At 38.6% G+C, this 26,193-nt stretch overlaps 3 protein-coding genes across 5 annotated transcripts; 2 read left to right on the top strand and 1 right to left on the bottom strand.

The window, feature by feature from the left end:
* The first annotated feature begins 122 nt into the window (after window positions 1–122).
* LOC147184240 (GTPase IMAP family member 7) lies at window positions 123–3,709 on the top strand. Of its 2 annotated transcripts, none has more exons than XM_086066844.1 (2): window positions 123–316; window positions 875–3,709. In XM_086066844.1, the coding sequence occupies exons 1-2, from the start codon at window positions 283–285 to the stop codon at window positions 1,837–1,839; spliced, it is 999 nt and encodes a 332-aa protein (XP_085922970.1). In that variant the 5' UTR covers window positions 123–282; the 3' UTR covers window positions 1,840–3,709. The 2 variants fall into 2 exon arrangements, with proteins under 2 accessions (XP_085922970.1, XP_085922969.1); XM_086066843.1 differs by having other exon boundaries at window positions 821–3,709.
* On the bottom strand, window positions 1,974–6,566 carry kdelr3 (KDEL endoplasmic reticulum protein retention receptor 3). Its single transcript, XM_086066847.1, has 5 exons — window positions 6,237–6,566; window positions 5,392–5,492; window positions 4,446–4,604; window positions 4,115–4,367; window positions 1,974–2,812 (listed from the first exon to the last, which is right to left on the bottom strand). Exons 1-5 carry the CDS (start codon window positions 6,325–6,327, stop codon window positions 2,769–2,771), a joined length of 648 nt encoding a protein of 215 aa, XP_085922973.1. The 5' UTR covers window positions 6,328–6,566; the 3' UTR covers window positions 1,974–2,768.
* Window positions 6,567–10,603: 4,037 nt separating this feature from the next.
* Window positions 10,604–24,486, top strand: kcnj4 (potassium inwardly rectifying channel subfamily J member 4). 2 transcript variants are annotated; one of them, XM_086066841.1, is made up of 6 exons: window positions 10,604–10,918; window positions 13,343–13,460; window positions 15,786–17,616; window positions 17,798–19,321; window positions 20,665–20,926; window positions 23,990–24,486. In XM_086066841.1, the coding sequence occupies exons 2-3, from the start codon at window positions 13,432–13,434 to the stop codon at window positions 17,422–17,424; spliced, it is 1,668 nt and encodes a 555-aa protein (XP_085922967.1). In that variant the 5' UTR covers window positions 10,604–10,918; window positions 13,343–13,431; the 3' UTR covers window positions 17,425–17,616; window positions 17,798–19,321; window positions 20,665–20,926; window positions 23,990–24,486. The 2 variants fall into 2 exon arrangements, with proteins under 2 accessions (XP_085922967.1, XP_085922968.1); XM_086066842.1 differs by lacking the exons at window positions 13,343–13,460; window positions 20,665–20,926; window positions 23,990–24,486 and having other exon boundaries at window positions 17,798–18,404.
* Window positions 24,487–26,193: the final 1,707 nt, after the last annotated feature.

The raw sequence follows: 26,193 nt of genomic DNA, 5'->3' as shown, positions 1-26,193 counted from the left end.
CCCCTGAGAGAGGGAGAGGTGAAGGAAGAGGAAGAGGGAGTGGGAGAGAGAGAGAGAGAGAGAGAGAGAGAGAGAATGTATACGATTGCCCCCTATGGCCTAAATAGGTCACTACAGCCATGAAATTAAACTTGAATGCTGCGATGCATGCCTCTGCAGCATGGTGAAGGAAAATCATTATGACGTACTTTAGGCTTTTTATTTTATTTTCATTTTTATATCATTATACTCTCGAAAAATAATCCAGTTTGTTAAGCACAGTAGGCTATCTTCTCTGTCAGAATGTCAACATCTGAAAATGCTTCGTCATCTGGAGGTATGTCGCTTGCAAATTGCATGATCATATTTCGCTATTGGGCGAACAAAATTACCCCCCAAAACGCCCTAAACAATTCGTTAGATGATTGACAAAATATTGTAGGTTTGGCTACTAGCCACATAGACGCACCTGAGATATTGTAACAAAAATGTTGCCTTAAGATACGGTATTACGAGTCGACTGTTTATGTGTGTGTTGGAACTTCACTGCGTCACGCTGAAGAGTTTTCTAATATGTTTCTATATTTTCATGTTGGCAGATAGTCTTGTCATTTGCCATCATTCACTCTGTAATAACTCAATCTATGATCTCAACTATTCTGTGTAATATGAAGAAATGATAAAATACTAATAAAAAAATGTATGTCCAGTGAAGCACTTTGCAGTCATCTAGGACCATGAACGTTGAGTTTTCTAGAAATTCTGAAATGTAGAATTTTTATGTTACTGGGAAATTATGTATGTTACTTTTTTTTTCTTTTTTACCATGTTTCGGCTGCAGCATGTGACGCATCTCAGCCCACAACTGAGGCTGAGCTGAGGATTGCTCTTCTAGGAAAGACGGGATCAGGAAGGAGCTCATCAGGCAACACCATTCTGGGTAGGCCGGCCTTCAGGGTGGATGTCTCCCCCTGTTCCGTCACCACACGTTGCATGAAGGAGACTGGGACAGCAGGCGGAAGGTGCATCTCTGTGATTGACACGCCAGGGTTCTTCCACACAGACCTGTCCCCTCAGGAGGTCATAAGAGAAGTGGGACGGTGTGTAGCCCTGTCCTCCCTCGGACCCCATGTGTTCTTGGTGACCCTGAAGCCTGGCAGGTTCACTCAAGAGGAGAGAGATGTCCTGGAGTGGATCAAGGCAACATTTGGATCTGCAGCCACCAGGTTTACATTAGTGCTGTTCACGTGGGGAGACCAGCTGCAAGGAAGACATGTTCAAGACTTTATAGAGCAGAATGATGAGCTCTCTGCATTCGTCAGCAGCTGCCATGGAGGGTTTCATGTCTTCGACAACAGCGAGGAGGAGAATATGACCCCATGCTCACAAGTGGAGCAACTTCTGAGAAAGATCGACAAGATCGTGGCAGGCAATGGAGGCGCTTGCTACAGCAATGACATGTTCAAAGAGGCCGAGAATGCCATCGGGGACGCGCAGAAGAGGATTCTGGAAGAAAGGCGACTAAGGTGGCTTCATACTGAGGATGACGAAACTGAGGGGCAAGAGCCAGAGCTACAAAAGAGGCGGCGGAAGGAGGAAGATGAGGCCAGGCGGAGGGCAGAGAGGCTCTTCTGGTGCGAGTTGTTGACTGCCATTGGAACAGGTGCGGCAGAAGGGGCTGGGATCACTGAGACGGGCAAAGACAAAGGCAAAGCTTTGAAGAAAGTCAAGGTGGTGGAGAAGGCGGCGGCTCTGGTCACCTCGCCATTCTCCATCAGTGCAGCTGCAAAAGTGGTGGGGGGTGCAGTGAGGGAAGGAAGTAAGGTGCTCTACAAGCACCGTCAAACATTCCTACACTGAAGTGATTTCACACCGGGCTCACACATTGCTAATGGAGGGAAAAAAAACATTTCACAACATCAACAGACCACATGAGGTGCCGGCCCATCACATAATTGCAATTAAAGTGTTCACAAATCACAGTAAAGGCAATGTTAATAAATGATGTGCAATTTAATTTAGGGAGAAAAACATTTAAAGTAACAAAAAATCCTGACAAAAGCTAAAACGATAGCTTGCACTGGATTGAATTTATATTTATACGTCTCATTTTTGGCTTATGTTCTTGCAAAAATGGTTAGCCCTTCTACTCCCATGAAGAAATACATTCGCCCGAGAAAACAAACAAGGAAAAATACAAAAAGGTCACATCCTTGGCAGCAAGGGGGGACAGGTAAAGTATTGCAAAGGTAAACCGGGAGTGTCCAATAATTCCAAATGAAAGAAGGCACTTTATACTCTATCAACAAATACACTTTTACATACAATGTAATGTTTGTGATAATTGCAAAACATTTGAACATTTCAAACTGTAAGCACTCGTGTAGATTTCAGACAAACTATGGATCCGACAAACATTTTTGAGTCTACAGTTCGTCAGTTCATATTAAATTAAATGTAGGAATCTGCATTAATTTTTCTCTGCGGTCTCAGCATCTATTATTAAAGAAAACCTGTTCATATAGTGTAAAGGTGCCCAAATTTAGGCTGCAATTAAAAACATCAGATACATTTTCAGTGTCATGTTTGCATCTTACAAAAGTGAAAAACACGGAAACATAACACATCAAATAATGTATACCTACTTAAGACACAGATAAGAAGTACCAGCCAGGCAGGAACTAAATTTGAAGTAAAGCACTTGTTTTGGTCGACGGAATGTCGGCTCGTCTGTCCCACAGTTAAAGACGTACAGTTGAGGGGTGTGGTTTCTCTGCTCCAACTAGCGACTAGACAGGAATCGGCAGGCTCATTTTTCCTCTTCCTTTTAGCACTGCAAAGAAAATACAAACCAGGGATTAAACCCCCCCAACAATAATTCACTCCTGCTTAGCATGCGAGCCCACAGCAAACACTACACACTGTCACTTGCTTTTTTTGTGGGCCTTTCACTTGACTTGGTCTTGCAAAAGGGGATTCAAAGGTTGTGTTGTTTTTGTAAAGCAAATACAAGCTGAAATGTGGAACTTCAAAAGCTGGACTGAATAGGAACTTTAAAGGTGTGGTACATTGTTTTAAAATGAACATCTAACCCATTCTCCAATGCCATAGGTGTGGAAATAAATTACCGGCAAGTACTGGTGCTAGTCAAATAAAAACACAATGAAACACAGTCTTAACTTTAAAGACCAATTAAGAGTTTTTGTGTGACTTTTAGAAGCCCACTTTGCCCAAATAATTGGTCAAATTCCGAAATGTACAAACAAAGCATTATTTGTGGATGTAGTACGCAGTAATTTTGAGCTGCACTGCAAGGGTTTACTCAGTGTGTTTTTGAGTTGAGCTCTGTGACAGCAAACTAGTCGAGCCTGTACTAATTACTGGTTGCTACACCGAGTTAGATGTACAACATTATACTACTTGGAACTCTAATTGGATACAAGAGCTAAGGAAGTGTTTCCAATGCATTTTTGACTTTTGGCAAGCAACAAACAGCTGTCAGCATTTTCCGATGCATAATTTGATGCACTTTGCAAACATCAGGTGTACTTTATGAAGATGACAGATTTAAACCACAAGAGAACGCATTACCAGTCAATGTGCTGAAATCAGACCAATCCCATCGAGGTCACCTGAATTTTGCAAACTGCATCCAATTATACATTCAAAATGATGGAACTCATGTTGGAAATGTTATTTATCAACGCTATAATTGAATAAAGTTGCTTTGTTTTAAGAAGTGTGTTTTTATTAATGGTACTTCATTTATATAGCGCTTTTCCACCTTACAAGGCCCTCAAAGCGCTTTACATTCGGCTACTCATTCACCTACTGATGACGCAGCATCAGGAGCAACCGGGGGTGCAGTATCTTGCTCAAGGATACTTTGGCGTGGTCATACTGGCATTGGATCGAACCCACAACCTGTGGGTTGCGAGACGACCGCTCTACCACTGAGCCACGCCGGCCCCTTTACCCATGTATCCATACTTTGTGGACACCCTGTTAATACTGTACGAGCGTACGTGATACTAAAAAAGATCAATTAAGTCACTTGTACTATGACGGGAGATAATTCTCTCCTCCCCTATCAAATTTACAATATAATTTCACTGCTGTAAAAGTTTGAGCTCACCTCTTGTGACATAAAGGTAGAAGAAGTCACAGTAGAAAATGGTCTGCACTATGCCAGCCACCACGGCGATATGATCAAAGAAGCCCTCTGTGTGGTAGCGCCACACCCAGTTGCCGATGTAAAGGGCTCTGTACAGGCCGAGGAAGAACAAGTAGTGGGTGGTGATGGACTCGGCCTCGCCCGTCTTGGTAATCATGAAAAGCTGCGGCATTATGGCCACAGACTCCAAGAAGATCGAGAAGGTCCAAAGGACCTGGGTAGAGGAATTCAACATAGATGTATGACTTACAACTTACACGAATGTCACACTATAGAATAAAAGCTTGTTTACCTCCATGGGCGTGAACGCATAGTTCTCCAGTAAAGAAAGGCCAGTAACTGGCACCAACAGGAACTCCACACGGAACGTATCATTCTCAGAGTCGTAATTGCTCCTGAACCGCACGTAGATCATGTACACGGTAGCGTAGGACAGCGCCAAAAACACCACCTGACGGCAGAGTGGAACTTCTATTACAATGAATGATGTCAAAGGAACTTTTCTGCACACTCCTCCAGTTTTTTCCCTATTTTTTACTTTAATTTTTGTTTACTCATCTATCCATTTTCTATAACACTTCCTTTCAACTTCCAAAAACATGAATGTTGGGTTTACTGTTGACTCTAAATCAGGTGTTTCCAACTTTTTGGAAACTGAGAGATAATTCTTGATGATTACTGATTAATGCAAAGGACTACCAGTTTGGTACACTATTATACCATAAGGCGTTGGGGGGTGAGACATGCTGCAACATTTCATTTGTGCAAATCTTTGTGATTTACATGATCAAATTATCACTTCACATTCCTAAAAAAATCACAATGTCCAATTCCTGATGAGCTATTTTTTGGAACAGGTACCATTTTGGTGCTCCCGGCTAGAAATATGACATGAAAAGCATAATGTGGACACACCCCAAATCAGCTAATCCTAATGAGGATCAACAGTATAGAAAATGGATGCATACACATACAAAAAGAGGAGGGGGGGGGGGGGGGAAATCCTACACGATTAAAAATTAAGTATGGCTAGTGATATGAGGAATGAACAATAACGTTAATGATTACCATGTTTTCATCCATAGCTCATGTTTCTCCATGATTACGTCAACATTTCCACTAGTTCCACTGTTTTACACTGTTTTATGATACTGCAAGGAATATGGCTTGTTTGCAGTTAGTTTCCTTTTTGTAACTTTGTATGCCAGTGGCGAATCAATTTAGCTTAGTCTAGTTACCTTCATGACTGTGTTGTAAGGAGAAATGAATACGGTGAATAAGTCAAGGTATCTGGTGGTGAAGACAAGCGCAAACAGCACCTGAGACTTCCCAGAGATGCCTACAAACACAAACACAATGAGAGTGGTTAAAATATTGCAATAATACAGTAGGGGTTTGTTTTTAACTTCCAAGGATGTCTAATTATTTTCCTTTCTGTGACTCATCTAGTCTATATCTTTATTCTCTACTACAGCCTGCTGATGGCAAAAAGACACTCTCAGCTCAAAGGACATTTCCCACTCAGAACATCCTGTTTGACTTTTTACTATTCTAATGGAACAAAAGACAAAATGTGATCGGCATGATGAAGAGGACTGTATTCGAATTGAACCAGGAAATGTATTGGTCGATTCATGTTGGAAATTTTGCTCTTCATCTCCTTGTTTTGGAAAAGCAAGTTGTGGCTTCAAAGCGATCTTTCGATACTGGAGAGCTCTGAACAAAGTTGCAGGGATTTCATTCGGTTTGTTTGTCCTGCTCTGACCCTTGATGCGTAAGACTACAGCTCAATATATCAATGGCATCTTTATAAACTTTGTGTGGAGACAAAGCATAGACAGCAGTGTATGAGTGTCATAAATGGAACAGGAAGCAGATCACTATGCTAACTGCCACGTAGCTCCCACTCCTATAGCCTTATTATTCAAATTCCTCCGTTAAAACTTGTGATTGATATAATATTCCGCGATGTTCGAACATGTAGAGTAAATGCATGACCTGACTTCAAATCAATCAATGCCACCTGGCAAGGGTGCACAAATAGGCTAAAGTGCAAACATGGGGGGAAAAAATGTCCACCTACCTGCACATGATTTGGATTTGTGTATCTTTAATAAAAGAATTATGATGGCCACCAGATGCGACGTATCACCAGCCAGGCGAAACACGTTCATTTTGTTCCACGTTTGTTAAATATTTTTTGGTCAATGGGCCGACGAGCAAATGCAGCAAGTAGCGAGCCTAAAGGCTACAAAAAGAAAATGCCAAACGCTACTCGCTGTTAACCCAATTTGTGTGACGATTCATAAACAAAACTAAAACGTACACTGGTTAACTCCTGCTAACAAATCCTCCACAGTTGTCTGGTATGAAAGTTGTTGCAAGAGGAGGTGACGTGGCTGACGGCTTACGTAGCAGAAGGCGACGGTCCAGTTAAGTTACATTAAGGAACTAGACGGTTTCTTGTTTGAATTTCAAAAGTAAAAGTATTTAACGTCTATTTACACAGTGTGCTTCACTAGTTTATTCCAATTGAATACGTATTTGTTATTTCTGTAGAGAACTTTTTAATCAGGTGTGTATGTGAAAATACCAATTTATTTTTCATTTACATTGAGGTGTAGGTTTATTTTGAAGAGCACTATATTGTTTACTGTGTTTCTTGCATACAAAATGTATGCAAACTGTACGATGCGACGTCTGCCTCAATACATCAACCGTACTTTGAGTACAAAAAGCTTTTGTACTTTGAGTTGCTAATAGTATTTCTAATTAATATAATTTATATAATATTTTTATTATGAAACTGTTCTTAGATGTGGGACTCTAGGCCTTTCTTTCTTGCTACCCTTTCACTTAAAAGGGAAAGAGACACACATGAGCAAGAGATACATTTAAGTGAATTTTCCAACTCCTCAAGAAATACCAGTATTCTCCACTTTTTTTCTTCCACTTTTTTTCTTTTGGTGGTTGAGGCGGGGTGCGGATGCGGAGTTGCGTTCAACCGGATGTGGATCCACAACCATTGTACAGTGTACAAACATACCACTCATGGTGTATAATATAACCATTGGCCACAGTTTGGCAAATACACATGTAGATAGTTGTAGTAATAATTCATCAAATTTACATAGCGCTTATTTGGACACGCTAATACGCTTTACACAGCAGAACACAGCATTGACAACACAACGATAATAAAAAACAGCGAGATTAAGAAAAAGACGTTTAAACAGGTGGATTTTGAAGTTTGACTCTGTGGTCCTAATGGGTTGTGTACCCTGTACCCTCTCCTACTTAGTTTTCGCGTGCACTTGTGGTTTGACTCTATTCTTGGTTTTGTAACTGGGTCGACAGCGACCGCCTAACAAGACAATTAGGGCTGTCATTTCAACCAGAGCATTTCAAAATTTGGTGACTTTTTTAATTTACTTGTTGAAATAAAGGTTCCTGAAAAAGTAAAATAATAATAATATTAATAATAATAAAGGTTAATTAAACATATTTATGTGGTTCTTTTACTTTTGCAGTTATTTTCATTTTATTTAAAACAAAAAATGACGTCAGTGTCGACCCTATTACATAACACTAGTCCACCTCATGTTTGTTTGTTTGTTTGTTTGTTTGTTTTTTGTTTGTTTGTTTATTTACACAATCCCAAAAAAAGTATGGCAGCAACAAATTTAACTAAATACAACACATGTAAAGGTGACGTAGAAACCCATTACGGGCTTATCAAAGACCCCACCTAAGAATAATAAACTAACATTTAAATAACAAAATATACTATCAATTCTATGTATAGCCTCAGCAAACATCTTTAACATAACTGAATTATTACTTTAGCAAAATAATTCCACAGCAGCACACATATTAAATACCGTATATACAATCAGTCAAGCTTCTGCAGCACCAAATCTCGACCAAATATTTTGAGAATTACAAAGAAAATGTTTTGAAAACGTTGAGGTAAGTCTGAACCATGTATTTCAATTTGAAAATAAATATACATAATTGAAGAATATTTACATCAAAAATAGCCAATACATTACATTTAAAAAAAAGTGGCAAAATGCTTTTGCAGCAATAACATTTTATGAAGATCTGTAGGAAAAGTACTGGCCTATACAATATTACAATAGGTGAGATATGGATAAACTAAACTATAATTTAATGTTAAAAACCCCTGAGATGAATGTACAAACGTACCAATTTCCCCAGAGATTTAGTTGCCTTATTGCAAACAAAACTAATATGCTCTTTCCAAGTAACTTTCTCATCAATTATTATGCCTAAAAATTTTGTCGATGTAACTTTGATAATTTCTTCCCATCAATCAGCACTTTCACCAAATCCAAATGATAATTCCTATTACCTGCAAATATCATAAAATGTGATCCCCCCCCCCACACACACACATTTAGTACCAATTTATTCATTTTAGTCTATTTTAAATAAATAAATAATAATTTAAAAATAATAATAAAATAATATATATATATATATATATATATATATATATATATATATATATATATATATATATATATATATATATATATATATATATATATATATATATATATATATATATATATATATATATATATATAAGAAACAATAGTGGCCCTAAAATGTATCCTTGCAGTACCCCACATACTTCTCGGACACTATGCCATGTTGCAATCATCGAAACCATCAATATTGTACAAAAACACGTGTATTTTTTATTTATTTAATAATGGGACAACAATTTTTTTTTAAATACAATACATCACTCTCACTGGAGATGCTTATTAATAGATATATTAACGTTTGAAAGATTGTTACAGCGTTTGATGCTTAGTTGTGATTGTGCTCACTGTATTTGCAGTGGCTAGTGTGTATGTAACATATTGCTATAATTTTGATTGTCAAAGTTAAACTAACAGCTACACAGCTATGGATGTTCTTCCACATCGATGCCATTGCATTAAAAAAACAAAAACAAAAAAATTGATGAAGACAAATGTCCAGACAGGGGCATCAATTGTACTCTAGACAGGACATACGGTGGACAAATCTGACCCCAAGACTAAGCTAAAGGTTATAGCAACTAATCTGACACCCAGGCCTGATTAGCTTCTATTTATACATACAGAGAGTCAGGTCTCCCCATCATCCTTCTCACCCATCTAGTATTGTTCATATTGTACAATGGGTCCCCACCATCAATTTCTCATCTCGCACTCAGACCTGATGTTCTCTTTCAAACAGGCAGTTGAAGTCATATACTGTATATTCATTTGATTGAATGAAAGGTCTATATTATTTACATTCTGAATTAAATTATCATGGGATTTATCATCATCAAACAAGTTTCGAGACACTGCAAGTTCATCTATTCATCCATTTGGCTCAACACCTTCCCCATACACTCCTTTCAATTTGCGGGAATCTCTTTCCAGCTTTTACTGTATCTTTGTGTTCGCCGCTCATGTGTTGAAGCTATTTACAGTTTGCACATCTCCTGCCACCCCCTTGTTTCTCCTCTTGGTAGAGTTACTCCCACATCCCTACTCCGAGGAGGTGGCGTTAAAAAAGGATCCCAATCAACGCTTGATAGGAGAGGGAACAATGAGGAGGTTGTGGGTGAAGTTAGGCAGGTTGAGGACTCCTTTCTACACAACTAGTTTGTGTCATGTATGATTTTATTACAATGTATGTGGAATTTAAATTGGTAAAAATGAATAAATTAATAAATGAATTACTGAATTTATTTATTCATATTTTTTTGCGATAATTACAGTACACAGTACTTGCATTAGTATCTCTAATTAAAAAAAAAAACATTATATATGCATTACTAGGGGTTGCATAATGTTGATTACATCTGTTTGTGTAAATGCATTTATAATGATCATATACTTTTTACAATCCTTCTTCTAAACATGGGATTTCTCTTAATATCACATAAACTAAAGTAGCTCATTTCAAAAACCGTCAATGATGTGGAATTCTAAATAGTCACGCTCCCATGTGGCCCCTCATGGCATCTATTGTGGAATAAGTGATGAGTCCATTGCAGCACAAAAGCAGAAAAGAATTGAAAGCTGCACAGCTTGAAAGCTTCAACAAACCATGGACACTTGCTGTGATGGAAGTATTTAGCATTATTCTGTGTTTACTCTGTGGGCTGTGGTTCTAATGCACAGACTTAATTTAAAAAATAAAAAATAAAAATCCTAAAAATGTACCTTTTAATTCTGTCATTCATGTTGTGAGTACAGAAAACATGATGGAAAACTTGACATTTTACACCGACACATATTTGTCTATACTGGAGTGCACCATCATCATCATCATCATCATCATCATCATCATCATCATCATCATCATCATCATCATCATCATCATCATCATCATCATCATCATCTTTAATTCACATCATCCCTCTTCCTCTCCCTCCCCTGACATACAGTATATTCCATGCTGTGCACAGGGCAGCATGACAGAGTAGTTTCAGACCAGGCTGCACACAGGAGAGCGCTCAGTGGCAGGATTACACAATCCGCAAAGGAGGACAATAACGGATTAAAAGGAAGAAATGATGAAGTATTGAAGAGGAAATTGCTAAATGAAAGTGAAAGAGAGGAAGAAGGAAAGAAACGCTCATACACCAGACACAATGAGACATGTTGGATAGTTGCTGTGGAAAGTGCTAGTGAAGCTAGACTTGTGAAGTTTTACAGAGAAGTTCACTTAAAACTGGCAAATCGCAATTAGGTGAGTATCTTTTAATTATAGTCACAGTTTTTAATGTCAGGAGATAACTTGTTATATTCAATATTGTAATTATTGAATGTGTCTGCTTAAAGCTGAACATCAACAGTCAGTTTATAAGTGTCATAATAAATAAAGAAGGTCAGAATACTAGTTTGCGCATCAAGCATGCTGGGTCAAGTATGACCAGGTCAACATTGGTCATCTTATGTTGTCAGGACAGGAGTAGGAAATCTCTCTTTGGCACAAGAGAGGCCACAACACTGGAAGGTAGTAAAATAAGAAGGAACATAAAGATCCATCAAAAACTGCTGTTGTTGCTGTTGCTGTTGTTGTTGTTGTTGTTGTTGTTGTTGTTGTTGTTGTTGTTGTTGTTGTTGTTGTTGTTGTTGTTGTTGTCGTCGTCGTGTACCTGTCATACAAATTGAAACTAGCTTTTGATCTTTCCTATATCGTAGAGTTTTAGTTTTCCACAGAATACGGGACCTTCATTCGACTTAACCAAATAATCATCTGTAAAAACATGCAGTAATTTAATAATCCACCCCCATTTACCACCACTATCACAGTGCAATTTTACAAAAATAATAATAAATAATAATAATTAAAAAAATTATGAATTATTGACCAATCTAAAATGTTGAAAATAAATCCTTTCCCTTCTACCATCCTATCCAATACATGCTTGAGACTATTGTGCATTTTGCGCAACCAATCAGAGAAGTGTATATTCTGATTGGTTGAGGAAAAATACACACACTGTAAACCTGAACATTCAAAATAATCAAATAGACTAAGTACACAATACTAAAAGTTTTACAAAAACTACTACTAACGCTTTGATGAGCAATTTGTACTAATATTTTTTTATTAAATTGAAATCTACTAGTTTCTGGGTACTTAAAAAATAAATTAGCTTTAACTTAATACAATTTTGTTAATTTGGGATAAAATATTTTCGGGCTTATAGGAAAACAGAAAAACTGGTAGTAAATTACGATTCAATTCAAATGTATTTCACGTAAAAGTTAAATAAGTTGTACCTAAATAAACATGTAAAAACAAACATTTGTTAAATATTAAATGCAAAATGTGTGTAAACTGAAAGAAAGGATGGGGGTAAATGCACACAATACACTATATCCATCAGTTTGAAATGCCAGTGGTGATTTCAACATTCTTTATTTTTTTAATGTACCATTTATCATTTTATTATCACTACATTACATCATCTTTATAGATGACTCTGGTAATTGAATCAAATGCATCTGAGATGGCTATTTATGACAATAGGTATGATGGATGATAGAATGATAACGCATCTCGGAAGACGGCTGTGGAACCCACATTAGAAAAATTCTCTGCAACTTATTGCATCTTATTTTATTCATCACTAAAGAATCACTTCTTTTCTGATCTCAGTGTTCGTGACTGTGACGAGCAGTCAGTCGGTAATGTCGGTGAGTCAAGTTTTGTCATGTGTGATCAAACACTCTGGACATTTTTGAAACCACACAGTCGATCAAGGAAATGTAGTTAAATAATAAAATTGTAACGCCCCTTTCACAAGTATAGAAACACTTTCTCATACTGTTGGGTGATGACTGAAATATTATGATACATTTCTACTGAACATATTGTTAAATATTATCTCAATAACAGTCTTTAAAAAAAAAAAGCCAAATTTTAAATGCAGAATATTAGTTTACATTTTATATTGAACCTTATGTTAATGTGCAATTTGTTGTAATGTTAATCTTGATGAGTGTATGTAACCAGTGGATTAAATGTGCCTTTCCTAATGTGTTGATTTCCTACTTATTGTATTTCAGCATTTTTAAACAATGTTTTCGTTGCATTGAAGTGTAATGAAATGACACAATCTGATATATTGGGTCCACCCTGCTACTTGCGACAGGATAATCCCGTCTCAGATGTCCGTAAAACATGTCTGAGTGAAATAGGGATTAAGTCTAAATCCACATTTTTATATCACCAATATAACAGAGATGATATAAGACTGCCCTGTGAATAGCGTGGACAAAACCAGATTAGGTTTTAGAAACATCCCGGAATAACAAATATGCCCTGATTGAAGTAATTCTTCCTGTTGATTTATTCAAATTCCAAATGGACAGTGTGACCATCCATCACATACTCCACACTCTAAAAACAGTTGGGTCAAAAATAACCCAATTATGAATCAAAAATGGATCGATCCACTTTATGGGTCAATTTGACCAAACTTTCTGGGTTGTTTTATACAAAAGGACCCAATTTTTTGACCCAAGTAAAGGATCTGACCAATATTTATGAATTGTTTTGACACTAAAAGACCCATTTCTTGACGCAAAATTGGATCAAATCGATTTTTTAACCCAACTGTTTTTAGAGTGTATGTGCTCATCTGCTTCTGTTCTTCTGCAGTGGTCTTCTCAGAGGCCCGAGTATTGCCTGCATGTTGGACGCCTGATCTGTGGGAGTTCTCAGACTCTGGCCTCCTACCCAAACCTCAAATGAGGGATTATTGTTGCCATGGGAACAAGTAGGTCCCACAGGTGATGGAGGCAGTCTTCTGTGTGGGACTGTTTGAATGGTGTCACAGATTGGTTCGGTTTTGGAGGTAGATGAACCCAGACATCAGCAATGATGCAGTATTAGGCAGGCCACAACCTTTTTATTTAGTGTCTAACAATCAAGGCATCTTCTTTTGACCATATGATTTTTATTTCTCTTCATTAATCGACTATAGTATGTGTCCCAGCCTTGCATAAAAACCAGGACTTGTTACTTGGATTATCAACCTACCAATATAAAGCTACAAAATACATATATTAATGCACGCCATGTAAGCACGTCAGCATAATGTCATTTGTCAGTCTTGTAATCAAAATTATTATTTTTTAAGAATATGGTTGGTAACTGGACACCTATACAGTGTGAGTCAGGAGTTTAAGGATATTTACAGCAAGCAGATTCTCACAAAGGCCATCCTGTACTGTCCTACACAGAGTTCTCCTCCTCATCTAGCACGAATCATATCTTGATCATGAAAAATTGTTTTATGTATGCGTGTCTCAATATCAGTTCGCTGTATCTCATTAGTTGTTGTTGTTGTTGTTGTTGTTTTTACTTGGCTCCTAATTCAATTGCCGGTAAAATAATGGATTATTCACATCGGTAGATATTACTCATCTGAACTCAATTAAGATCAACAAATCCGGAGTGGTATTGAATGATTAACAAAGTGCTTCATATTTAATTAATAAAACTAATAAACTACCTGTACATGGATAAAAGTGTTATGAACACTTGGACATGACACTTAAACTTTATTGAAGAAAATATGAGGTTGGTTTCTCTTGGCAACTATATTACTGTACAGTGTAAGAACATTCTTTCACACCAAACTACTCATTAAAGCATGCCAGTTTGAAGTTTGTTTTTCTCCAAACTACTTCCACATACATACAATAGCTGTAAGTATCCCTTTCTGTGTATATGTATGTTAATTCAACTCCAAATGGACTCTGTGACTGACTCAGGCCCATACACAAACTGTACAGTATATAATCTTATAATCTGTCATGACACTAATCCCTCCCATGAAGATAAACTGAACTCACCTTCCCAAATGGTAATCCATTTAAAGGAGAGACAACTTTTTAGAATTGAAATACTCAGGTAAGAAAATGTAGTTGAGATTTTTTTAAATTAGCAATAGGCATATACATGACATCCAATAATTATCTTTCATATGTCTTTTTCAGTGAATTTACTTAACTCAAATGAGTCGTGGGAACAACGTACAGTACAGTATACATGAACATTGTTTATCATTAGTTTGTTAACAATAGCTGCCCCGAGCAAAGAAATTTGGGGGCTCTTTTATGTAAATTATCAAAACTCACGTAAAAACACGTAAAAAAAAAAAGGCAGTTGGTATTGTTCTTTGGTGTATCATTTCACACTTGATAATTGAGCAGACACACCAGAGACCCAAAAAATACAATAAAAAAGTTGATTTTCTCCTCTAATGCTTAGAAATTAGACAACTGTTAAAAATGTAAAAAAAAAAAAAAGTAAAAAAATCTATTGCCATAACATCAACACATACAACTGACATGAATCAAAAGTCCTTTGCTATGTGTTATCATCTGTGTTTTTGTTGACTTTTTTTTGTTTTTGTTTACACCTGTTCTCATCAGCCCTGTTCCTTGTGTCAGCCAATCAGCTCCCTTCAGCCACTCGTGTTTTGTCGAGGTGTACCTTGTTGTCTTGCCAATTATCTTGTGTTTAGTTCCCTGGTTCAGTCTTTGTCAGATTATTGTTGTTGTAATGTGTCATGTTAGTAGTCATGTTATGTTCGACGACACATGGTGACTGGTAGAACGATTAAATGCTCTTCCACTAGATGGCAGAATTAATCCGTGTATCCACTTTTTTTTATTTTGCCATTTTTGTTTTGGTTGGAAGTTCATTACATATTTCTAATGCAAAATGTGGGAGATGTCAGAACAGTTTCAGGACTGGTATAAAAAAGATAAAAATCCAAATCCAAAGGACAGAAGGGTTTTTCTCTTTCCCAGCCAGTTGTCCTGCTACCACTCTAACCTGGGAACATTTGTAGTTTGGATTTGAAAGTCGACTTTTCTGACACCAGTCCTGGAACCTTTCTGACACACCTTCTACGTATCTCTCGTATAAATCCTAAGGTACTAACCACTTGTCATTTTAAATTAAAGTATACAAATTCTTGTTGATTTCATGACCCTCCTGCATGTCTGTACGTGGCTAACAAAAATGAGTCAAGATGGTTTACTCAATTGTGGCTGGTACATTAGCCTTGACCCCCATGTTTGCCTCACAGGTACAGCATTGTATCAAACAACTTACTAGAGGAAGAGCGTCTAAAGATCTGCAGCTTGGATCTCAACAACGGTCACACTTCCTCCGACGCCCTCTCGCACTCGGCCTGTGAGGCAAAACTCGACGGCGAGCGGAGGAAGAGGAGGCGGTCAGGAGCCTCCGCTGCTGTCCCCGGCACACGCACGCGGGGACAAGGAGGGATGAACAACTACAATGGGAGAGTTCTGACAAGGGGCTCCAGCCAGGTACGGAGCCGCTTTGTAAAGAAGAACGGACAATGTAATGTTGTTTTCAGTAACATGGAGGAAAAGAGACAGCGCTACCTAGCAGACATCTTCACCACGTGTGTGGACATCCGTTGGAGATACCTGCTGTTTATATTCTGCACCAGCTTCATCATCTCCTGGCTTTTCTTTGGCATCATCTTTTACAGCGTCTCCTTCTCCCATGGGGACTTTGAGGAGCACCTCACGGCAAAGGGTGAAGAGCTAGCAGCTAGTGGGCTGTATTCACCCAGTTCTGGACACGCTACAGCAGGCCAGACAAAAAGAATGCCTTGCATCCTCCATGTCCAGGGGTTTGTCGGTGCTCTTTTGTTTTCCATGGAGACACAGACTACCATTGGCTATGGCTGGCGCTGCATCACTGAGGAGTGTCCCGTGGCTGTCATAACAGTAGTGGTTCAGTCCATTTTGGGCTGCATCATTGACTCTTTCATGATTGGCACCATTATGGCCAAGATGGCGCGCCCAAAGAAAAGAAACCAAACGCTCGTGTTCTCCAAAAATGCGGTCATTGCCCTTCGCGACGGCAAGCTGTGCCTCATGTGGAGAGTGGGGAACTTGCGTAAGAGCCACATCGTGGAGGCTCACGTCCGGGCGCAGCTCATACGTTCCTACGTCACAGCAGAAGGAGAATTCATCCCGTTGGAGCAGATGGACCTCAATGTGGGCTACGATGAGGGCACGGACAGGTTGTTTCTCGTATCCCCGCTGGTTATAGTCCATGAGATAGACAAAGACAGTCCCTTGTATACTGTAAGCCGAGTTGACCTGGAGACGGATGAATTTGAGATTGTCGTGATCCTGGAAGGGATGGTTGAGGCCACGGCCATGACGACCCAGTTCCGTAGTTCTTACCTTTCCAGGGAGATCTTCTGGGGCCACAGGTTTGAGCCTGTCATTTATGAGGACCGCAACTGCTATAAGGTGGATTACGCACGCTTCGAAAAGACTTACGAGGTGCCGACGACACCCATCTTGAGCGCCAAAGAGCTGGACGAGACCACGAGTCGGACTTCCTCTGTGGTTTCTCCCATTTCTGCATACATGTCTTCAAAAAGAATGATCCCTTGTTCCGTCAGTACCTTCTGCTATGAGAACGAGGTAGCGCTGAGCTGTGGGGAAGAAGAAGAAGAAGACATCTTTGACTCCTCTCGCATCGTCGGGAAGGAAAGAGCAGAGGAGAGGAGGAGTTCTGTGAACTTCCAGAATATGTTCAACGACGCTGCCACCATGACATCTGGGAGTCACAATGTCATGTGTGTTCTGGACATGGACAATAACCAGATGGAGTTTGACATCCTACAGACAGCCATTCCACTTGATCCAGTGACCTATAAGAATGAGCCAGAAATTTGAAGAGCTCAGTGAGGACCCATATTTAGTACTTTTTTTGCAATTTGGGATTTGATACAGAGGAATCTGAACGCCTTTGCCTTGTCAGTATCGTAAAAAAAATTTCAGATGCGGAGATTCCCAATTAGGGTACAGCTTTGAAGTCTGCTGTGCACTGCAGCTAATTTGAGACCGCTTGCTCAACAGCTAGATTAGGTTTGGCCAATCCTGGTCCTCGAGGGCCGGAGTCCTGCAGGTTTTAGAGGTTTCCGTACGCCAACACACCTAATTCCTATAATCGGCTCATCAGCAAGAAGCCTGATAACGATCCTAATCGTTAGAATCAGGTCTATCATCAATATCTAAAACCTGCAGGACTCCGGCCCTCGAGCACCAGGATTGGGGAAGCTTGAGCTAGATCGTTATGTGGGCATACTATATAATAAAATCAGGATGTTTTCTGCCTGAAATGAAAATAGCCTATAACATGTTTGATTTTTTTCACCTCACAAGGTGATAAATAATTTTGAGCAAATTTCACCAGCCCCATTGTTTTGTCCCACTTTTACGCTAGCCTGAAAAACAGACTCATCGCTGAAACCAGCGGATGAGTCTGGTCAGTGTCGGCATCAAGCGCATTACTGAGGCGAGGCAAACATTACTAAACAGACAGTGAGAAGATACGATCAGCGAAGAGCGGAATATAATATTCAAATGTAAGTCCGTGAGTAAACAGTAGTAGCGATGGGCGGATACGGAAGAAATTAAACATGGCTACTCAAAGAGAGACAGTAGTGAATGACTTTTGTCGTCGTTGCGGGGAAAACATGATGATTCGTGTCATTGTGTGGTGATAGACTTCGTGACGTTACAAACGAAGAATATCACAGCAAATAAGTCAGCAAGCCAATTGTTTAGGCCATGTGTATGTCAATCACACAGTTGTCACAGCAATTCATAAACCAATAAAAAGGAATTTATGTTATATTCCTTATTTACTTTCACATTCACGTTTGCGTTCTCATTTTCATCCGCATTTGACTTCCCATGTTTACGTTATACCAGAACTAGACTACTTCCTGCTTCATTGTCTAAGAATCATGGAAAATGTAACCCTACTAGCCTAATGCTGCAGTTACTTACTTACGAACTTACTTACGAACTTACTTACGAACTTACTTCCAAACGCGAGCTGAGCTTTTCTTGAGGTGCGTTTCCAAGTTTACCACGTGGTATCACAAGGTACAAGGACACAGCCAGTTTCCAATAGCTGCCAGGACCGAGCAAAAAAGGTTGGAATGCGTGGCCGTGTTTAGCGCTGCTGAACTGTCAACCAAGATAGCATTTAGCAATAGCTAAAGTAATAACACAACCAGCGGACACCAAATTGACTAGCAATTAATTTTGTTCGAAGTAATTACTGCGAGAATCTATAGTATATTTGATTTTCAAGGATTTCAGTGAGCTGCCTGCTGAACAAACTATTTGAAATTGAGTCTTTGCTGAGCGGATAACCCCACTGTGCAACAGGCTTCAAAATGGAACACTGTTACAAATTGTTCCAATTTTGAAATAATATCTCCCACTTCAAATCATGAAAATAGAATTAATCCCTTCCAGGGTCTCCAGCTTAAACCCTTAATTAACTGTAAATGTATTTATCTGAGTAAAATTGTAACATTCTTAAATGACATAGAAGTGAATGTGCGTGTATTGTATCACCTCAGTTCAACTTTAAACCTCAGCTCTACTGTAAAGAAAAGGAACATCTTCAAGGAGGGCACAGACGTTTGGCTCTTAATTCTTTATGATGATATCACAACTAAAAACAAGGCACCCATGCAGTCATTTGACTTAAATGCAAATGAAGCATATTATTCCAATTTTGTTGACATCTTTATTGAAGAAGGGCGAACGCAAGGTAGAATTCTTGATGTTTTTTGGACTCATGTGATTTTGTGTTAATTGTTAATTGTTGCATTAATGTTGTTCTTTCAGTCATCTGTCATCAACAGTAGTACATTTCATCTTGTGTAAAATCACCTGCTTTGTTACAAGTACATTAAAAACAATTCCTGGCTGTAAATATGAGATTATTATAGTATAGTATATATATCATAGTGAAGAACCCCAGAAAGAAAACGTAATCTTGATAAGAAACATGTGATGAGGCTCCTTGAGAAATGAAACTGTTGACTGTTCAGGTAGTTATCACTCCATCTTGAAAAAGATTGTAACCCTGAAGTGAAAATCAAACATCCATATGGTTCAGAGGACTGTACTGAAATATTATCCTCACATTGGACAGATGTCAACCATGACAAGTCATTGTTAACAGAAGTAACAGAAGGGATGAGGTTTGAGTGATGTTAATATGTTTAATATATATATAATATGGTAATTTTATTCTATTTTCAAGTTTTGGGGATGTAAATGTAATATGAAATATATATATCAATTTTCTTGTAAATATTAACAATAGTAACTTTTTTTTGTTGTAACAGCTTTCTGCGTTTTTTTCCCAAATACAATTAATATATAATTTTAAATAAAACAAGATTCCTTTAAAAAAAAAATACCAAGCACTTTAATATTTTATGTTTACATTTCATTGTCATAAATAAATCTTTGAATTGTCTTTGCTGTTGCATTCTGCGTCACTACATGTCAGTGTAGCTATTTACAGTACAGAGGCCCACTAAAAAGCCCAAACAAAAACCTGCTCCTTCTAAGGTTTAAAATTAAAATTAAACAAAAAAATATTGGGAAGTGGTTTTGAAAGAAAATGACCAAAATGCACTAAGCGTGTGTGTAGACTTTTTGTGCTCATTTACAGTTGTTGTTTTTGTTTTTACAATTGCATAAACACTAAAAACAAAAGAATTACATAATTATCAACACTTTCCACTGAAGGAGCAAAATGTTGGACAATATTTTCACCACTATAAACACAAAGTCAGCCTCACATTTTATGCAGAACAATACACACTTGTAAAACACTGAACCCAAGTATATCATAATGTCATATCACCACACGCGTGAGCCAGTTGAATAAACACACACATTAGGTGTGCAAACACATGATTGCCTTATTGTAGTCAAGTCAACTTTATTTATATAACACCTTATCATGTAAAGTGCTTTACACATTAAAAAAACAACAACTACCCACTCCCTCCACCACCCACCCAACCTCTAGACACATAACACAATAACATCATACTCCCACACATAAGTATAATAAATGGACTAATTGCCACACAGGTGAGGATATACGCCATCCTTAGGGGACGTTCACACCAGGAGCTATGCCCAGCCCCCAGCCGCAAGGACGCCACCCCAGGCAAACAGAGGAAACCACCATCTGCCGAGCCAGCCGCCCCCTCCCCACCCACCCACCCACCCAACATAGTGGCAACCCCACAGCCAGAGCCGAACACAGCCCCCAGCGTGTACAGTCCCCAGTGAGGAACACTGAAGCTAAAACAGGATAGGATACAAATAAATAAATGAGTAAAATTAACAAGTAAGAAATACATAAAATTAAGTAAAATCAGAATGAAAACAAAAATAAAACAATAAATAAGTGAAGTAAAATTAACAGGTAAAAGACATAAAAATATAAAATCTGGATAAAATAAAGGTCAATCAATAAATAAGTGAAATAAAATTAACAAGTAAGAGATACAAAGCAGATCCAATAAATATGAAGGACCCAGACCATTAAGAGCTTTATAAGTCAATAAGAGAACCTTAAAGTCCTAAAAGACACAGGGAGCAGCGACTTAAAAATCGGCGTAATATGCTCTCTCTTTCTGGTCTTTGTCAGCACGCAGGCTGCTGAATTCTGTAGTAGTTGGAGAGTAGCAACCGTTTTCTTAGGAAGACCAGAAAAGAGAGCATTACAGTAATCAATACGACTAGAAATAATAAAAAAAACAGAGAGAGAGAGAATGTATGCAATTGCCCCCCTATGGCCTAAATAGGTCACTACAACCATAACATTTAACTTGAGAGGATCGGACGGACTCTGGCTATGTTCTTTAAGTAGTAAAATCCAGTTTTTATAACATTTTTAATATGTGGAATAAAACTAAGCTCAGAGTCGAAAATAGCACCCAGGTTTTAAGAGGGGTTAAGATGTAATGTTTTTAGTTTAGGTAAAAGTTTCTGTCTCTGAGCTTCAGGACCGATGACTAAAACCTCAGTTTTGTCCTGGTTGAGCTGTGAGAAATTTGCTGCCATCCAGAACTTCATGTCTAAAAGTTAAAGAGGACATCAAGTGATCCTGGGTAATCAGAAGACACATAGATATAAAGCTGAGTGTCATCAGCATAACTATAAAAACTAATTATGTGACTCCTGATGACGTTTCCTAATGGCAGCATATACAAATTAAAAAAGTAACGGGCCTCAAATTGAGCCCTGGGGAACACCACAGACCATGTCATGTCTCTCTGAAGAGGAGCCTTCACCCAGGGTAACATAAAATTCTCTGCCGGTCAAGTAAGATTTAAACCAGTTAAAAACAGTACCTGAGAGGACGATCAAGTTACAGAGTCTATTTAATAAAAATGTTGTGGTCAACAGTGTCAAAGGCAGCAGATCAAGCAAGACTAAGACGCAGAGCATGCCCATGTCCATATTGATTCTAATGTCATTGTGCGTGGTGTTTATGTGAAGAAGAGTATGTGAGGGCTCCAGGTGGCGGAGCGGTACTGTCTCTTACCTACGATGCAGGTTAGCGTGGGTTCGCTTCCCCGCGGGAGACCGTTTGTGTATGAGTGAGTGAAAAAAATAAGAAGGGTATGTGCAGTTCCATTTTTCGTCAGCAGGTGACAGTAATGATTCAAAATTGAATATTCTACGTTCAGTAGCTTTAAAAACTCTCAAAGGTGTTACAGAATATGGCATTGACCATTTATGAATTAGAGCCTTTTTATGTAATGTAATGTACATATTCAGGTGCTCAATTATATTTGGACAATTGAAATACAGTAACTGTAAACAATTGTCCTAACTTGGATGTAATGCTGAGTTTCCAGCATGGTTCTTTGCCAGGATTTGCCACAGCCCCACGAGTCTAAACCTGGTATTCTGATGAATATTGTGTTTGTGCTATGTAAATTAAAGTAACACTAAGGAAGTTTCAATTTATGTTGATTATGGCAGCACCATATGGACAAATGCGGTAATCTTATGCCTGAAGGAAGATCACATTTCCCATGATGACAAGCGCATTGTGTCATTTTTGAGCTCACACCAGCGAGTAAAAGCCGGGCCAATGTTAATCCGGGTAGCTTCCCTTTTTCTTTTTTCTTTTTCCTTTTTTGTCTCCTCAGACAAAACTTTTCTGTTGTTTTGCAACTTCTGCCATGAAAGCAGAAATCATCCATCGACATTCAAATTGACTTCCGTCTTTGTTACGAATTGGGAAAGGGGGAAGTGACATATGCCATTAAGCAAACAGCACATTTGTGGTTTATTGTGTGACAGTGTTCCTACCATCCTCCTCAAAATCGCTTAGTGCCAGTAAAAATGATACAGACCACCTCAGGCCATGGCAAAGGTATCATTCAACTAGTTCAATGCTTCATCAGAAGAGTTATGAAAATATTTGATTTAGGTTGAAAAGTTCTTTAGTGGTACTTTAAGCAGCAAATTCCACCCGTTTTCAGGGGGCGGCCATTTTGTCACTTGCTGTCAACTGAAGATGACATCACGGTTTCTCAGGGCTCAGGTAACGACCAATCACAACTCACCTGTTTTCTGAAGATGTGTTGTGATTGGTCACCACCTAAGCCCTGAGCAACTGTGATGTCATCTTCAGTCAACAGCAAGTGATAAAATGGCCGCCCCCTGATCTGAATAAAAACGAGTGGATTTTGCTGCATAATTCATATTCCAAAAAAGCAGTATTAATCAGAATGATGGGCAACACAAATCTGGAGTGAAAGAAAGTTACAACTATGACCCAAAGCACACCACATCATGTGTCGGCCATGGTGAAGGCACTGTTATGGTGTTGATATGTGTGACGGACTCACCGGTGTGACTGCTGCGATCAATCGTTAAGTGCATCCTGCATGCGCATGTAAACACTGTTGCATGAGGATTGGCTCGGAACTCTCACATTTATTTAACAGAGACGAAAGCAACACGTCCTTGAGACGTCAGACAGCAAAAGAGATTCAATCCCTTTTCGCCAGGGGCTGCGGATGGGTGCAGCTCCATTCTGTCTTGTGACCCGCACATAAAATCAAAGTGCTCTAGGCCCAACATGAGTTCTGGCCCAAACACTCACTCAACAGAGTCGCTGCAGTATTAAATACTAATCCAATCGGAAATCACTACTGGAATTTAGATAAAGTACTTTACAAGTACAAGTAGTTGTGTATTACTAGGAATAGTGCCAACATGATTACTGCTTGATCTATGTTGTCATGTTTTTTATATGGTGTGTACTGCATCCTCTTGTACTAGTTAGCCTACTTGTACATATCAAATCACCATCTGTAGTTTAATTGGTAACCTCCGTATTGTACTAGTTTGCTGTTCTGTATTGTAATTGAGTGTTTTAAATTTGTAGGGAAAATAGTGACCACCCCTCCTCTGGACGACATTCCCAGCCTTTTGTCCTTCATCCGGTCACCAGAAACATCAAGTGTAGCAGCTGTGGAAAAGTTTAAGAACCGGCAAGTTTAGAAACAAAGAGGACAAAGAGAGAGAGAAAAATAGCTGCCGCAAGTGTTCTTCTTGCCATGTTAGCATTCACTGATGCAGGGAGTGATGAAGTCCAGCCTGTTGAGCAAAATGTGCATCAGGAATGGACTCCCTGTAATGTAAAGCATTCCAAACTGAGCTGACAACTGATGACATTCTGAGCGTGGCATGTCCCGAAAGAGATTTTGATCCGACCTCACCTCAATTACAAAAAGAAAAAAAAAGAAAAAGTAAAATGAGTCAATTTCATCAGGTGTTGGCAATCTCGATGCGACTGAGCCTTGAAATTGATTTACTGTTTAAAAAATACAATAATAATAATAATGATGAATAAATAAATAAATAAATAATACTCCATTCTGAGCAGTACCATGCAATTCTCTTCCAAGCTGTCAGCACAGGTTTGACAACATGACATGAAATGGTCCACGTCTGCTCTAGTGAATTTATGTCAACTGACTTTTCCATTTGATTACATTTTGAAATATAGGCTACTACTGGTTGAAGCTAATCCTGGACTCATGTTTCATTATACTAAGATTTAATGTGTACATTCTTTTTTTATATGGTATGTCACATGATACCAGCCCAAAGCATTAATAGAGTGCTGTGCCATCTTTGTCTGATTTATTAAATTTTGGAACTTCATTTCAATAATCTGGAACTTTTTGGAAATAAAAAGATCTTACAAAAAAGAAAGAAAGAAAGGATTAAATTAATTATAGATTTGTACACAGAAAAATGATCACCATTAACTGTCCTCAGATTAAAGATCTGTTTTCAAAAATAAATAAATATCTTAATTTTAAATAGTTTTGAAATGATTGACAAATGATGCTAGGTGGCATATGACCATTTTGGACAATTAAGTTGAATAACATTTATTTTATGAATTTTACTGAAGTATCTGCATACATTTGTAATTATTTTTAAAGTATTTTTGCATGAATGTTAGGTTTTAATTATTCTTTTAAAATCTCACGTGCCCCCTGGTCTGCCTTCACGTAACCCATTTGAGAAACACTGCATTAGACCATAAGAATATCTTGCTTCATGGCCTAAAATATATATTAAGACTTAGAATGTTGATTGAGAATGAATGAGTTTGGCTGATCCTTAGCAAAGCTACAATCCAGTGTGAAAGGAGGTCACACTTGTGTAACCACTTTATTTCAGTTGCTAATTTTTACTTCCCTTCCCAAAATGATTTTTTTTTTAATTAAGTGAGTTTCACAGGTAAGTCACGTTAATGATGGAAATTTTATTGATGAGTTGGCGTTTCAACATGGGTGCTGCAAAATCTTACATCCAATGTACTTTGAAATTGTTCATGCACACTCGATGAAGGTCTTAAGAAATCAGCATCTTCCCATTTCAATCTTCATGACCTGTTTTGATCTTGCACTTCAAGTCAATGCTGTTCCCATGCACCAGCACTAAGTTGGACATTTGAGTCTCATGAGGACAGGAAGTGCAGAACTGCCGGTGACAAACATGAAAGCCAGAGAACAAGGGAGGAAGGGTCCGAGCCGTGCAGGATCTGGCCTGGAGGCTATCAGCTTTTCATTAGCGGGTCAGTGAGTGAATGAGAGTCATGGGTGGAATGGTTAAATAGGAGAAGCCAAGCTGGGTCACGGCGGTTATTAGGGTGATTTGGGGGCTCTGTATTGTGCATTGTCTATGAAGTGAGCGACAGAGGCCCAACAGTGGGTCTTTGTGTCAGACATTTAACTGCCCGTTAGCATGCTAATTATTGCATATTTGTCTGTGCATGTGTGTGTACGCCAACTGTTTTCCATCTTTCTCCTGGGATTTGCACTCCTCCAACGCCTGTTCTGCTGTCACGCCGTGGTCGCTGACAGCGAGATGATCTTTGTGTTACGCTCCCCTCCAACAGAGTTGGAACCGTTTGGCAAATTCATTTTTGCGTTGTAGAATATAACAATTTGGTTTTGACGTAAAAAGATGCGTATCAGACAAAAGATCAACAGTTCAGATCCTTAATTTCTGCAAAATTAGGCTACTGGTTTTTGAACATGTGATTGACGGTTTTGTTTCCCAGGATATGTC

This window comes from Leptonotus elevatus, chromosome 1, assembly GCF_054856555.1.
Source record: "Leptonotus elevatus isolate MCC_2025b chromosome 1, RoL_Lele_1.0, whole genome shotgun sequence".
NCBI classification, from domain to species: domain Eukaryota; kingdom Metazoa; phylum Chordata; class Actinopteri; order Syngnathiformes; family Syngnathidae; genus Leptonotus; species Leptonotus elevatus.
This window is presented reverse-complemented; position numbering and strand designations above follow the sequence as displayed.